We start from the raw sequence: 17,012 nt of genomic DNA, 5'->3' as shown, positions 1-17,012 counted from the left end.
AGCTTGAAACCCGAAACTGGAGGGGAGGGTAGCGAGGCGAGCAATAGTGTAGCCAGAGATGGTGGCTTCATAGGCAGAGAATAATACTGTTGCTTGGTGTCACTTGGTTATTCTTTAAGTAGGTTGTTTTGGTGTTTAAATGTTATATCTAAAATACTCGTTAGAACTACAATCGCTGGATTGATACATGCTCATTTATCTGTGTGTACGGACTGCGCAGTGTAGCGGAATCTTTACTGGGGACGTGAAGACTGGATAAAGAGCAGGATTTCTGGGAGATGTTGAGAGCCAACAACCCGGAGACAAAGAACTGACTTTCGAAGTTTAGGGAAAACCGCTGGCCTAGATATAAAGGCCTGATTTGGAAAACGCTTTCAAGCCGCTGTAGCACTTACTGTGAAAGAGAGAGTACAGGCGGTATATGCACAGACAGCCAAAAACTGAGAGATTTAAGAAGACAAACGTGTCAGGCATTTTGTTTACAGTACAGTTATGGGGTTGTTATTTGCAAAACTCTGGAGTTTCTTTTGTAATCAAGGTGAGTTACTTGGAAGGATTTTCGACTACATCAAAATGTTGATGCTGTGTACTGTTTGTGTACAAAGTAGCAGTTTACTAGACTACTCTGCACAAATGTAACATTTTACTGTCTTTTTTAACATTTAATATGTCTACCTAAATGTTGAATAACGGCATGCTTGTTATTGTTTATTCCCTTCCAGGTGTTTAGGGTTTTCAACCCGCTTTAATAGATGTATTATATTTTAAGTTATTTTAAATTCTACTAGTTAACGTTTTTAGTATGTGTAAGAAACATACAGTCAGGTAAACCAGTCTTTTGAGTTTCACCAAAGTACTCCGTGTATTGTGAAATAAACTGTCTACAATAAAAACAAATTTAAAAATCTGCTGTATCGAGGAAGAAATGGATGGGATTTGTAGTACATATAAGATGCGTTTATATGTTTGCAAACTCACTTTAACTGAAACTGTTTTGCTCAAGTAGCGTGTCACACTTGTTCATGTAAACTAGACACAACAAATATAGTTTGTTTGTATTCATGTTAAGCACGTAGTAATGTTTGTAGTCATATTCTGTCTGTAAACATGGGGATGGAATTGGTTTAAAAATTCAAAATTGATTTTGCCGTCCTATTGACAATAATATTCAACATAGAGTATTCGGTTTACTACAGTCAAGTTAGCAGAACTTGGCAGCGGTACAGTAGCCTACGGTGTTCTTTGTCGCATGTTAATACAAATTGCTGGTGCACCTCAAAATACAGTTTGAAAAGTTAAGGAAAATACACATTTTATTTTAAATTATATAAAAGGTGACTGTTGTACCCTTGCAGCCTTTCACGTTCTATTAATCCTGCAGGTGTTTGTTGGCACCAGATAACAGTATCAGGCGAAGAGGTTGGGTGGGTTGGTTGGTTGACTTCAAATGTGCTTTTTAAAAAAGTGAGGGGTAGCACACAATTTAGGAAGGGGTCCAGAGTCCCTTCCCATCCCGTTCTGTCCCCCAGCCAGGACAGAGTATCTCTCTGTGACTCTCAGTTTAATTATGTTCTACTCCAGCTGACAGGATGTGAATGCCAAACCCAATGTTAAAAATAAGTAAAAAAATAATTCAAGAAGCTTTAGTTCCTGGTAACTTCCTCTTTCAAAATGCTTTAGTAAACCCGGGGCCTCAACACGCACAAAGAAATGAAAACTTAAGACACATGGCCAATACAGCCATGATAAAGTATTAAGATTGTCTGTAGCTTTCTAAATCATCTTTGTGCATAGGGAATATGCAGAATAGAAAATAAGAGTAATAGCTTTCACCAAAAACACCAGAAACTGCACAAGTCAGGTCATGCACACACAGACACAAGCATGCTGGTCTCCTGTGTCATCAGCCATAAATATTATGTGTCTGACATAATTATGGGAGTGCTGGAAATTATGCAAATACCCTTATTGTAAGTGTGTACATTTACACAGAAAACTGTCTTTGAATACTGTTGGTGCAGTTGTTTTCAAGATTCTGTGAAAAAAAGTGTGCTTGGGCCAATAGACTTTCAAACATTTCATAACAAAAAATTGCACACTGAGTGAACTGACTCTTATAGCTAGAACTTCTTTTATTTTGTTTGTTTAGTGCTTCCAGGTTCCTGTAGCTTGACTGAAACAGCATTGCTGTAATGTGTTTTCACATTATACACAGGCTATGTTAATTGATATTGTGTGTAAGTTGCTTTCAAAGCTTAGTAGGGAGAATGCACAATTACTGCAGCCAGGTTAGAATAAAGGATGGAGGAAAACGACTACCTATACAGGACTGCACTTTGTGCGAAGTGTAGGTTATTGCCAGTTATTGCAGTGTCATTCAAGTGTTTTGACAATTGTTTTTAATAATTCATGTTGCTGCAAGTTCCTACTGCAATAAACCATTTTTATATTTAATCTTTACAGGGCTGATATATTTGTGTGTATAACTTGGCCCCTTTTGTAGGTGGGGCATATTTATATGGCTGGACCCTTTTTAGGTAACTTTTTGTATGTGAAATGTTTTTGTAGAGATTTTGGTTTTTCTTTCTGATTCTCAAGAAATGACAGTGAACTTAAAGTACCATCTCGTTTTGAGTCAGATATCTAGCACCACAAATTTTATATTCTAATCTAACACAGTGTTTCATCAATAAACTGCTGATCTGATGGATGGTTTAAGTTGGAATACAGTCAATGCTTACACTCCCATTTTGTGTAAATTGAAGAGATTTCAATCTATGTAAAGCACAGTTGTTTTGTAAAGGTTAGTTTTCCAAGTCATGTTTAGAGAAAGAATTTACTATGTGCTTTGAAATTTGCTAGTGCAGCTGCAGCAGCAGTTTGTGTACAATCCATAAAGTACAGTGGGTGACATTTTTGGCTGGTGTGCTATTGTTCCAAAAACATTTTATAGCAGAACAGTGAAATGGAATGTTCTTCCGTGCTCTAATTGAAATCAGAATTCTCTAACTGATGGTTGTGTGCCTAAGAGATGAAAACTGCCATAGGTTCCTGGCTACACTATCAGAGTGTGTTTGAATGTCAGACATTTGAACTAAAGCAATGTCGTGTGTTTGAAAAAAGATCTTAACTCCAGATGGTGGAAATTTTATTAGACATGAGTATCTAGTCGGTGTAAGTAATATATTTTCTTTCTTTTTTCATCCATAGTGGCATTTTATATTTTCATTCAAGAAATGATATCATCTCTGCTTTCTGGCTTTACGCCATAATTTAAACAATGCAGGCATACCAAAGATCTCAGAGAAAAGATTAAAAAAAGTATTTAGTTTCATTTGATGATCATGTTGATAAGAACAAAGTTATACAACAAAGGGGCTTGCTTCGGATTAAGTGCGGCAGGGTTACACTATATGGTAACAGGGTCCTGGGAGACAGTCAACATGGTTTTAGGAAAGGGAGATCGTGTCTAACTAACTTGCTTGATTTTTTTGAGGATGCAACATCGATAATGGATAATTGCAAAGCATATGACATGGTTTATTTAGATTTCCAGAAAGCTTTTGACAAAGTCCCGCACAAAAGATTAGTTCTCAAACTGAACGCAGTTGGGATTCAAGGAAACACGTGTACATGGATTAGGGAGTGGTTAACATGTAGAAAACAGAAAGTACTTATTAGAGGAAAAACCTCAGAATGGAGTGTGGTAACCAGTGGTGTACCACAGGGATCATTATTAGGTCCTCTGCTATTCCTAATCTACATTAATGATTTAGATTCTGGTATAGTAAGCAAACTTGTTAAATTTGCAGACGACACAAAAGTAGGAGGAGTGGCAAACACTGTTGCAGCAGCAAAGGTCATTCAAAATGATCTAGACAAGATTCAGAACTGGGCAGAGAAAAGTGTAAGGTACTGCACGCAGGAAATAAAAATGTACATTATAAATATCATATGGGAGATACTGAAATTGGAGAAGGAATCTATGAAAAAGACCTAGGAGTTTTTGTTGACTCAGAAATGTCTTCATCTAGACAATGTGGGGAAGCTATAAAAAAGGCTAACAAGATGCTCGGATACATTGTGAAAAGTGTTGAATTTAAATCAAGGGAAGTAATGTTAAAACTGTACAATGCACTAGTAAGACCTCATCTTGAATATTGTGTGCAGTTCTGGTCACCTCGCTATGAAAAAGATATTGCTGCTCTAGAAAGAGTGCAAAGAAGAGCGACCAGAATTATTCCGGGCTTAAAAGGCATGTCATATGCAGACAGGCTAAAAGAATTGAATCTGTTCAGTCTTGAACAAAGAAGACTATGTGGCGACCTAATTCAAGCATTCAAAATTCTAAAAGGTATTGACAGTGTCGACCCAAGGGACTTTTTCAGCCTGAAAAAAGAAACAAGGACCAGGTGTCACAAGTGTCATTAGACAAAGGGGCATTCAGAACAGAAAATAGGAGGCACTTTTTTACACAGAGAATTGTGAGGGTCTGGAATCAACTCCCCAGTAATGTTGTTGAAGCTGCCACCCTGGGATCCTTCAAGAAGCTGCTTGATAAGATTTTGGGATCAATAATCTACTAACAATCAAACGAGCAAGATGGGCCGAATGGCATCCTCTCATTTGTAAACTTTCTTATGTTCTTATGTTCTAAAAGCAGTGCTATTCCCTCACCCCCTAAGAGAGTGGTCGATACGGTTCAGGTAGGAGGCATGCTTGTGGAAAACACTGAGCTGCTGCTTGTGCTGCTCTGTCCTGTTTTGTGATAAGAAAAATAAATAACAGAAGCCATTCTCTGAGTCCTAGTTCAGATTTCATGGATATTGCCAGATTTCAGCTCTGTCCTAGCAGCAGCAGATATACTAACTGTTTTATTCCTGTTTTGAAACAGAACATAAAGTGATCATCGTTGGACTGGATAATGCCGGGAAGACAACAATCCTTTATCAGTTGTGAGTACATACTTTTGAATGCATTTTTATACAGGACCCACTGAATGTGATGGGACTTCCAATTGAAAAGTTTTTAAAAGTTGTTCAGTTTAAGAAGGCCTGTAGTTTTTATATATGTTGGACCACTCGAGCTCCCAAGGAGTGCAGTATTTTCACATTGTAATCCTATTGCAAGTGTAACTTTACTATATATGGTATGGACATAACAAAATAGATGATCTACAGTGATAATTTTTCATGTTTGTGATGTTTCCGTTCTTAAATCTTCCTGTGTTGTACTATTTGTTTCTACCAATTTCAGGTTAATTCCATTGTACTGTTTTTAAATGAAGTGGCCTGATAAATGGAATAAGCTGTCTTTTGGTTGTAAGTTCAGAAATAGGTAAATCACTGTAACTTATAGTTTGTGGTAGAAAATATAATGTAAAATTATTTGTTCTAAAAATACAGTATTACATGCTGAATATTAAACTTTGACTTTAATGGAAATTAAAAACAAATATGTATATGGTACAGTAGCTTAGCTTTGGGTTAACTTTTTTTGTTAAAACAAAAAGATTCACTGACAAATCCTATGTTTTGTCTCTAGTTTGATGAATGAAGTTGTTCACACATCGCCTACTATAGGGAGCAATGTAGAAGAAATAGTGGTAAAAAATACCCATTTCCTTATGTGGGATATTGGTGGACAGGAGTCGCTCCGATCTTCATGGAATACCTATTACTCCAACACAGAGGTATGGCAAAGCATCTGATCCATGTAGCGTTTTCCAAAGTTTAAGCAAAATACATCTCAGTGTAAGGTTTACAAAGTGAATGCTACAGCACCTTGTTCTAACACAATGCATAGTTAAGATTATGGTCTAATTAGAGATCTAAAGCATATTGTTTATGTTTGTTGAAAGGAAAAATAATAAAGGGGAAGGACCTTCATTGTTTGCAGGAAGGCTGTTAGGCAGTGTCTGCCAACAGTAGAATACAAGAAGTACAATTTGTGGAAATAAGCAACAGGAAGACGCATAAAATCACATTTAGTATGTCATATCCATAGTACTGTACCTTTTAGATGTTTGGTCAGTATGTTGTGGTAAAAAGTTTTCTATGGATGGGTTTTCTGGGAGGGGGCAAACTATACCAGCAATACCATGGATTTGCTTGTTTTCACAAAAATGTGCTTATTGTAGCGAAATGAGCAGAAGCAAGCTGTCTGTTTTAAATAAGCAGTGGTATGCATTGCATACTTAGCATGTCTGTGGTTGTGCACACAAACAGACAATGGCTAATGTAGGTGGTAGAGTGTGTTGTAACACTATAGAATGTATAAGCTTGAACAGATGTCAAAAGGCAGAACAAAAGTTTTGCTAAACAGCGTTTTGAGCAGAATGGAGCAGCTGGTGGTTTTTATTCAGAGGACAAATGGTATTGCAGCTGGCGAGGTCAAGGCGTTGGAGGAACAGGGATCTTTGCACTGGAGAGAGTTGAGTTAAAGAAGGCAGCTTGCCGAAGAAGCCATTACTGTGGCAGGACAATAAAAATGGTTGTAAATGTTAAAGCTTACTTTGTTTAGAACTATTGGAAACTATCCTGTTCTTTTAGAAACAAGCTAGTATTGGGTGCTCTCACCAGCCTTGAAATTAGCTAATGTCAACGGTATATCTTTAAATTAGCTAATGTCAAAGGTATATCTGGAAATTGCTCATGTCAAAGGTATATCTTGTATGACCCTCCTCGCTGGTCACTATTGTAAAAATAAAAGTCAAAGTTGGTGGCATAAGTGATGTTGTTTTAACTGTTTTCTCAGAACTGAATTAGTGCTAATCGTGGACTAACTAGCTAATGTTACTGTAGGTAAGGTAGTCCGAGACTGGTGCTAATCAGGGTCAGGACGTGTAAAACAAGCCTTTCCAGAGCTTGATGGTTGTTTTCTGTTAAATGTTGTCGGGCACAAAGAAAAATGAAACAGTAGGATAAGAAGTAACTTTAAAATAATGTTGACTATAGGATGGATTTCTACCCCCAACAACAGGAGACTAAAGTGTTTGTGACCTTGAAACATTCAGCAGATCACAATATTTGTGTTGGTCAAAACAAACCAAGCTTTGCAAGCCTTAAGTGAATTTGTATGTCATTTTAGTGCAGTTCTAATATTTCGATGCCTGTATCGCCATGAATAACAGGTGTGTCTTGTATTAGATGGGTACTTACAGTCCTTTAAATATGTATTCTGGTAGTTAAAGTTGAAACAGCCTAGATTTACATTTTCTGAAAACTATTCAATGATTTAATGATGGCTCCAAAACAATGGAGGTAACTTAATGTACAGAAGGGATTTTTATATTTTGATATTTCACGTGTTGTACAATGTGTATCTGTCAAACTTGTTACATGTAACATGGGCATGGTTAGATTTTAAGTCTTAATAAAGGGTTACAGTTTCATAAAAAATAAATAAATCTTTGTGTAAAAAATAAAGGAATAAACCAGCCTAATATATATCTCTGTGTTTCAGTTTATCATTTTAGTTGTGGACAGCACAGACAGAGAGAGGCTATCGATCACAAAGGAAGAACTGTACAGAATGCTGGCTCACGAGGTGTGTTTTGTGCAGATTGTTTTTAACAAATGTATTTTTTTTTATTTATTTTATAAGAATTGTGTCAGTTATTTAAAATGGAATAGATGTACTGTAGAAAGTAAACATTTTAAAAAGAACAATAAACAAAAGTGCTGGTAATTAATAAGCATACTGTTTTCTAAAATACATTACAGTATGTATACAGTATTGGATCGCTTCACATTGATTCTGAACTTAATGATAATCTACTTACAATCACTTAACACCCAAAAAGATACATTGGCTAATCGTTTCACTTAACATTTAAAAGGATAATTTACATACAAACAGAAATCGCATTGCATTTCTTTCAGAAAAAATTTACTGTTTTTATCAAGAATATAAACTTGGGAAGTTTCTGTCTGGGCAGTTGAAAGTGCTATATGACTGTTGGCATGGTTGTGGACTGTGTCTTTTTTTTTAAAAAAAAAAAAAAAAAAGAAAAAAATTTTGTATATTGCAGGACTTGCGGAAGGCAGCAGTTTTAATTTTTGCAAATAAACAGGATATGAAGGGGTGCATATCGGCTGCTGAGATTTCAAATTACCTCACCCTTAGCTCTATCAAGGATCATCCATGGCACATTCAGTCATGCTGTGCACTTACAGGAGAAGGGTATGTGTTCTCAACTATCGTATTAGGCTCTCTCAGCAGCATTGAAATTAGCTAATGTCAAAGTTCTGTCTTGTGTGACCTTCCTTGCTGGTCACTATTGTCAGTTGAGGAAACATAAGTCAAAGTTGTGCGCATAAGTAATGTTGTTTTATCTGGTTTTGCCAAACCTAATTTACATTAATGTTGGACTTACTAATGGTACCATAGGTAAGGTAATCCAAGATTGGTGCTCATCAGGATCAGCATGTGCAAGACAAGCCTTTCCAGAGGTCGTTTGGTTTATTTATGTTAAATGTTGTCGGGCACAAAGAAAAATGAAATAGTAGGATAAGAAGTAACTTTAAAATAATGTTGACTGTAGGACAGATTTCTACCCCCAACAACAGGAGACTAAAGTGTTTGTGACCTTGAAACATTCAGCAGATCACAATGTTTGTGTTGGTCAAAACAAACCAAGCTTTTCAAGCCTTAAGTGAATGTGTATGTACTTTCAGTGCAATTGTATCAGTGCCTGTTTAGTCAAACAATAAGAGTTGATTTGATAAAAAGGCACATATTTCTATTCTGTTTTGTTTCCTTTTTCCTTTGTAAAATGTTTTTTGTTTTATTCTTTTGTTGCAGTTTATGCCAAGGCCTGGAGTGGATGACCTGCAGAGTTGGTGTGAGATAACTGCTTGAACAACAAAGACTCTTCCTATTTATTCTTCATACAGTATATGAACATTGTTTTCTGTTACCTGTGGCTGAAGGATTGGCTGCTTTTAATTTATCACAACACAAACCTCTCCATACAACACTTGAATCAAGTGATGTCGACTTTGGAAGCTCTGTAGACCTTCACAAGCTACGTTTACAAACTACCTTTGCTGTGCTGGATGCACATTGTAGCGCGTCTGTTTTTCACACAAGGCTTAATACATGTAAGATTTTATTATTATTGTTATACATTTCTTTACTATTTTAGTTATGCAACATGCATTAGGTGGACAGTTTCATTCTCAAGTCAGCTGGCCACATTGCAGTACTGGGGGTTGCATTCAGAACTGTCAGTGAGGTGCTTTTTTATTTGTATATAAACAGTTCAATTGACTGATGAGAGAAATGCTGCCTATGTTAAAGGTTAGTGCTTTATAACTCTAGCATTAAAGACCACTTGCAGTGACACTTGGTGTTTTTCTCTGGCAGAAACGCAGTGCCCCCTGGTGTATTGTAAGCATGCCTCTACCTTAGGTGACACGCTTTGAGCTTCACAAACTGTCACCTGACTGTTACAATAGTGTTGTTATAATTTCACGGGTGATGCCTATTGGACAGTTAGTGAAAGCTGCATTTCCATACAGCACTGCCTGAAAGGCACTGGTCTATCGCTAGTTAACCCAGGCACGTTACATTTCTAGTGGGGGTGGTTTTGGTTACTGGGATAATTTCTCCATATTTGTTTTAACCAGGATATCAGAAGGAATATTCCTAGCTATAAATGCTACGGAGCTTGTTGCACACAGTTCATTCATTGGTACTGGCAAGGTGGAATAATAGAGGACATAAATTAAATGACTAGACTACATGGGAGGACATCATTATTGTGAAGAGGATTACTCTTCCCCTTCACCAGTTATTACATTTGGCTACATGGCACTTTTGTGCCCATATATGCCAAGTCTTTCTTTTCACAACAGCTGAATGAACGACTGACGCTGGTACTTTTAGGTCAAATAGCATTATGGTATTTTTCATTTATGCAAATATTGTGATATTATTATTATTATTTTTTTTTTTTTTTTGGGGGGGGGGTTCTAATGCATGAATTATTGCTGTATGTGGATGTTACTACACAAATAAGCTTATTAATTTTAACTTCAAACCAACAACTACTATCTGTTTATCAAGGACAGTGTGTTATGAAAGATTAATTACTTCCCTTTTTACATGCAACAAACTGGAAGGTAATAAGTGATGTGGGGTCCTAGTGTTTTAAAATTCTAAAAACAAAAAATATATGATTTTCAGATATTTTATAGTGGTGTTTTGTGAAATCAAATTTTGTTCTGTTCAATGTTTTTTTTTTTTTTTTTTTTTTAATCTCTTAAATTCCAAAAACAAAGATATTTAGTTAAAATAAATAGTTCTCTACAGAATAAACACATTTCTGTTTATAATTGGTTGGAAGTAGCAGGATTTTTCTTATGCTACCATTTCAAATCTCTGGCAGAACTCTTACTGTCAGCTATTTGTGAAATATTGTGTTCTTTACCGTTTAATAACAACCAAACCATAAAATCTTCTAAATAGCCTTATCAACCTGCTTCATTGCTTACTCTCTTTCAGCTCTTTAATTGTACGGGATAAAACTTTTAAGAAACAAAGTAAAAAAGACAAGCTTTTTGTAGTGATTTGCCGCCTTCAGCAGATTATACCAATGATTTTATGCTTTTTGTACATTCTGAATTGTATTAATACCTGTGTCCTAAGAACACAACCTCCTGATTTAAGTGTTATTGCGTGAAATACATTGTAGAATTAAAACGTGTTGAGTTCTGGTTTGTTATTCAGAAAGTGTGGAACTTGGTGAATTTAAGGTTGAAAATCAGTTATTTTTTAGATATGTTTTTAAAATGTAATCGTGGTTTATATTACAAATATTTCCAGGTAGAATTTTCCAACACACTGAGGAACACCAAGAGTCTGTTTTAGTTCCAGTGTATTTATTTATTATTATAATTTATCCAGTGATGTTATGGGGATTGGAATAGTGCATATTGCGGTTTGTCTTGGATTAAAACATGTTTAGCCAATCACTGTGCAGCGTTGGCCAGAACACACAATTTGGTGGCTTTACTGACCAGTCAGCATTTGGATACTATGAGATGTGCTGAGTCAACACTGTGCCCCCTGTTACCACTGACATTACCTAATGTATATGGTATAGCCATTACCTAACCATTTCATGTGTGCTTCTGAATCGGGTTGCGCAACGGCACCCAGCACGGTTTAAATAGTAACGCAATACTGAGTATTATTTACAATAAATGCATTACTGATGACCGTGTGGATTTATTGATAATTTCTCATTTTTAATTTCTGTTTTATAGTCCTCTGGTAATAACCTTGACAGGTGCTGAATTTTCTGATACTGTAGGTAGTTAATTAAACTCATTAGATAAGTTTAAAAGAACCTCTTCTGATATAAATGCACCCTAAAAAGTGAACAGGCTGATGTGTAGAGGGTTTACTCTGGCTAATCTCTTAACCATCAGCAAACTCAGCATCTATGGTAAGGTATTGCTAGAGTAATGTGCTATATATTCACCAATGTTTTTTATAAGGTCAAATAAACCAAACATGAAAACAGTAGGTAATGAGTTTATTATATACAATTAACTGTTCTGTTGTTTATTTGAAATTGAGAATATATCTCCTATAAGGAAAATAATCAGATAAACAGAAACTTGGAAAAATGTTTCAGTGCATTCCAGAATCATTGTGTATAGCTTTTAAATGATTATGGAATATAGTTCAGCATTGCTATTATATTGTGTAACGCTTTAGATAGACCTAACATTACCATATCGGACAATAACTTTACATAGTTATTTATCCAATTTTGAAAGCAATGTTAGCTCTCAAAACAAGAAATTCTGAATTAAATACATTCACCATCTTGCATTAGTGTCAAGATCATACCATTAACTACATAACAATTTGTTAAAAAAATACTATTTCAGAAAAGATGTGAAACTGCAGTTGTCTTAAAAGGATTAGTTGGCAAATTTCAAGTCTGTGTTTTACTTTTTCGAGGGAAATGTTTTTGAAACGGCTTCAGATTCTTAAAAGCGGTTTGCTTGATTTTAATATTATTATTGTTATTATTATTGTTTTATGAAGGCTATTCCAGTTCTTCTCTACAGTATTTCTAACCATGCCTGGGAAGTTCCCAACCTGAGCATTCAATGGCGAGGCTACACTATATGCACAAAGGTAACCTCTGCTGTTTGGCATAATGAGTGTCAAGCATGCAGTATTTCTCTCTCATATTCTTCAAACACCCTAGTCTCCCACTTTCCATCTAAACTGGTGACCAGCTAGAAATAAGACAAACCAAATGGATACATTGCCAGGTATGATTTATAAAGTACAAGCATTAACTTGCATAGAGGATGAATACATGCAGTGTATGTTACTAAACTGTCAGGACCTGTCAGTTGTATCAGAAGCAGCAATAAAGCTTGTTTTCAGAAATATTTATAAATCAAAGACAAGAACAGTAGCATGTATACCTCCCTGTTCTAAAGTAAAAAGAAAGGTTAAGTATTGCATTCATTTGCAGTATGTAAACAAAGATACGTGCAGGTTGACAAGGAATCAAAAAGGCACATAACATGTAAAGTACTTTTGTACTAGAAATGTTCCATTTGGTGCAGCTTCTGTTTTTACATTGCTGTTTTCAGTTTAACCATTGTGCATTCCCAAAAGCTCATGTGTGGCTTTTTATGATATGATTATTTATTTTATAATAAAATGAGTATCATTTTTTGTTGTTGTTGTGCATTTCAGTGTTTGCTCTTGCAAAATGTTTCTAATTAATTGTACCTGCAATTGCTATGGTCTGTTTACACACTTTTTTTTTTTTTTTTTTTTTAATTATACTAGGACCCCAACCCGAAATATGCCCCCATCAGGTTGGGATTAAAGAAATTATTTAGAACCCCAAAATCTTTTCATGCACGTCAGTCTTCTAATTAAAGGTACAGTACCACATTAGCTGCGCAGTACACAACAAAACGTTATAAAATAACATCAAATAGCAACCTAGATATTGTACATTTGATTGAAATATTGTAACCTGGCCAAAACAGTGGAAAATACAGTCTAGTAATACGCTAGTTTGAAACATTTTCGGAGTAGCTTCACATGTGTCAAACTATGCTACTGTGGAAATATAAGAAATAAATACATTGCAGACCTATGTTTTTAAATAAAATGATCAAACTACCTGATTTATTTATTTATTATTATTGGAAAATGAAAGTTAACTTTCAGAAAGGAATGTGCCGTATTGTTAATATTGTGGGTTAAAGAAAGTTGTCAGCTTGTATATCTTACTTTCAGGTGGTCTGTCACTTGATTGGTCATTTCACCTCAGCAATGCATGTCTTTGGATGTCATGCCACTGGCTACAAAGCATGTCACTCATTTAGGGGAAGCATCAACTTAGTTAATCTAACTATCTAAAAGAAAGGCCTGCAAAGAGAGAACCATTAAACTGGCGTTTGAAACTATTTAAGTCACAGATGTCAAACCAATAATCCCCGCCCTCTGGGAAGTTTTATTTGGTCCCTCAAAAGTTTTACATCTTCATTCCCATTGACTCAAAAGAGCACAGCAAAGAACAGGGAGAGATGGGTGGGCAGCATGCACAGTGCTATCTGCTCTGCCAGAGCACATACCTTGCAAGCATGTGAGTAGAGATAATCTCACTGCAAAATGTGTTGTGTTAACTTCTCTTATATTCCCCTCACTGGAGGATTTATATTTACTCAAATTTTTTATCTAAGTCACAACGTGGAGGAGTATATAACTGTCTTATTAATCTTTACAATGTATTGTTATCACTTATCCCACAGACTGGTAAATACTTCAACAGTCACCTACTTCTTATTGGGAATTCACACTGATTTTAGTCCAATTAAAAGTTTAACAATTTTTTTCCTCACTTTCAGTATTGTGGTTCATTCATTATTAAACATTTAGTAAGAAGTGAAAAAAAGGCTAAAATTATGGGATATAAGGACTTAAAGAATTGTTACAATTCTGCAGCAGAATAATTATGTGTTCAAATGCATATTAAAAACAATCAATATTAGATATTTTTATTATACTCCACCCTAAATTGTGTTAAAAAATGCGTATTAGTAATGCTTAAAACACAATATAGAAGTAGCAGTGATTAAAAAAAATAGAATTAGAAAAACTGTTAACTTTGACTTTAAGTTTTCAACTAATGTCATTAAAATGCTATATCCCATGTTAATAATCTTTAACACTCGTTTATAGATGTTAATTAGTGGATCTTTAAACTAATGAGTGACCTTTTATACAAGTATATTTATTATAAGGAAGTTGCAGCTGATGTATGGTCTTGACAGGTTTTAAAAATACTTTATTTAGAAAACTTCTTTTTAGTGCAGGAATTCCAATAATTAATGATTCATATAACACAAAGTAGAACATATAACAGAAAGTAGAACCCAATTAATACAGGTTTCCTTTGCGTAGATTATTAGACTGTGAAATGTGTAATTATTAGGTATGCTTTAGACCTTCTGTCTTATCTACAGTAAAATAAGTCTGTAAAGAAGGATTGCCTGATAAAGATAAGACGAGCAAAAGTTATAGTTCAGAGAAAGCAGTTTAAGTGTTGTGTCTCTGCATTGGTTTGAATCATTCCTGAAGCGTGGCTTTGTGAAACGAACATGGAAGGATACATTCTCATACTAACAGGTAAGATTATTATTAAAATGTACATTTCAGCTTTGCATGACTTGTTTAATTTGTTCATACCATTATTAAACATTGAGAAATGGTTCTTTAGGGCAAACCATGTCTATATTAGTTATTTTACCATTAAAGTTTGTTAGGTAGTAATATAATGTGTCCTTTATAATGTACACTTCTCATCCGTGACTTGGTAAGTTTTAACAATTGAAGTTACCATCATCCTTCAAGTCTAGAAATACAAAAAAAGAATCAGCTGATTATGTCTGTAAAATACACTAGCTTTAGAGACAAACAAAAGTTTCTTCTTCTGGTGAAAAATGGTGAAGAAAGTTTCTCTTACCGGTCAGTTCAACCCAATGAAATAAACTTTCTTTATTTTCAATTTCCACTTGTGGGAAGCTAGTGTATTTTTTTGGAAATATTCTAAGGTATCGACCCAAAACATCTTGTCATATGCTATGGACTACAATCTAAATCAGCAGCACATTAATAAGTGTGTGTGTGTGTAATTCAACCAATACAATCCCTGTACACTTACCGGTAACCTTGACTGGCATGCAAACGTTCCCAGTGCCCACTTTGCAAATTACAGTACATTTCATGGGAATACAGGATGCATAATGCTATACGGTATTAATAGTATTTATTAATTTTAGAAATGTGGTGCACATTAAAGGAAGGGGCAATGGCATTGGGTAGAGTAATGCACAGTACCAGCAAGCTTGCAAGCTTAACCCTTTCAGTGCTGACCTGCATACCGATGCCCCTTGCTATTCAGTCCTGGGCCCCTCCCAATTGGTACTACTAGTTTTGTAGAACTAAGTGGTGATTTTGTGATGCATACTAAAAATAAAACATGATTTATTGATTTTTTCCTTAGGTTTGCTTGCCTCAAGTGGGCACATTCTCAAATGCAGAGCAGGATGCTGTGGTGTTACTCAACAGGCAGCTTGAAGAAGGGAAAGTGATGTGCCTTCATTTTTGGTACAAGATGCACAGCGACAGTGTTGGTCAGGACGCTGAGAGGCGATGGGTACACTCAACTGTGGAGGAAGGATGGTAACCAAGGAGATGCTTGGAGGCAAAGCTGGGTCATTATAAACAACACAGACAATGGGGATGCACCAGTAAGCATGCTTTAGTGGTTGTACTCACACGACACATCTCATATATGCATGCTGTCAGCACCCTGAAGGGAAAATGCCTGAATACTTAGTGAACTGACAAGTATGTGCCACTAAGATTAATTGATATGATTAACTTTAAATGCCCTGAGGTAAAGCATTTTTTTAAAAGAACACTGCAAATGACTTGTGAGTTGGAATGAAAAGCATAACAAAAAAGCAACACACTGCCACACTGAAAGGAGTTGCAGAGTTAATCTTTTTGTTTTAGAACTTCCTTCCTATAAAGAGGTATTACAAAGTAAAGCTAAAAGAAAGTACAAAAACATTCTGTCTAATATCTTAACCAGTGTTATCAGTGCATCTGTTTTGTGGTGGTGTTTTACAATTGGTAGAGTCATTTTGGCTGCTCTATCAGAATTGGCACCTGTTAGTATGAAAAAGTATGAGCGGATTTCAAGTGACATATGCATACACAATTAAGTAGGTGCGTGCACATGCTTAAATTTTAAAAAATGAACATATTGTTAATGATCAAGAATCTAAATATAAAATAACTGAAGCGTAAATCATTTTTTACACTTCATGAAGTTTATCCAACAGAACCAATTTTAAGCAGATAGTATACAGGTGTTGTATTGTAATTTCACCAGGGCCCTGTTTATCGCAATTTTCTCACAATTAGGAAAAGGGCACTTTTTTAACAGAGTTACATACATGCCAACAGTCCCTATGTGGTCGGGACAGTCCTGATTTCCTAGCAAATGTCCCGTGTCCCGATGCATAGGAAGAAAGTCCCGATATTCACCCATACAAAAATCATTTATTCTGTACAGTAGAATTAGTGAAAACCACACGCTGCGCTCTTCGTGCGGCTGACACATCTGCTGATCAATAACTTATACAAAGGTAAGAACGCTTCAAGGTTATTGCTGCCCACTGAAAGTGTGTGATTCAGAAATGACTGTGTGTTTCAAGGTACTATATGGCTGTGGAGCTGAGTGGTGAAGTTCACAGCAATGCTGTATTAGAAGTTGAACTGAAGGAGTCGGCACCCTCTTGTGAGATGCACTTTTGGTACCACATGTGGGGATCGGGTAGGTATCTAGTGCAGATTGCAATAGACTCTCATTTAAATAGATTGTGTTTTGCTTCCCTGCCCGCAGGACATCAATAGCACCATGCCCTATTTACAAAACATAGGCTTTG

General features: G+C 35.7%; 1 protein-coding gene across 2 annotated transcripts; it reads left to right on the top strand.

Annotated features, from left to right (window-relative positions):
* The first annotated feature begins 46 nt into the window (after positions 1–46).
* LOC121312667 (ADP-ribosylation factor-like protein 5B) lies at positions 47–12,714 on the top strand. 2 transcript variants are annotated; one of them, XM_041244357.1, is made up of 6 exons: positions 49–538; positions 4,895–4,955; positions 5,545–5,692; positions 7,465–7,548; positions 8,033–8,184; positions 8,806–12,714. In XM_041244357.1, the coding sequence occupies exons 1-6, from the start codon at positions 493–495 to the stop codon at positions 8,852–8,854; spliced, it is 540 nt and encodes a 179-aa protein (XP_041100291.1). In that variant the 5' UTR covers positions 49–492; the 3' UTR covers positions 8,855–12,714. The 2 variants fall into 2 exon arrangements, with proteins under 2 accessions (XP_041100287.1, XP_041100291.1); XM_041244353.1 differs by lacking the exon at positions 8,806–12,714 and having other exon boundaries at positions 47–538; positions 8,033–8,799.
* Positions 12,715–17,012: the final 4,298 nt, after the last annotated feature.

Source organism: Polyodon spathula, chromosome 3, assembly GCF_017654505.1.
Source record: "Polyodon spathula isolate WHYD16114869_AA chromosome 3, ASM1765450v1, whole genome shotgun sequence".
Taxonomy (NCBI): Eukaryota; Metazoa; Chordata; class Actinopteri; order Acipenseriformes; family Polyodontidae; genus Polyodon; species Polyodon spathula.
This window is presented reverse-complemented; position numbering and strand designations above follow the sequence as displayed.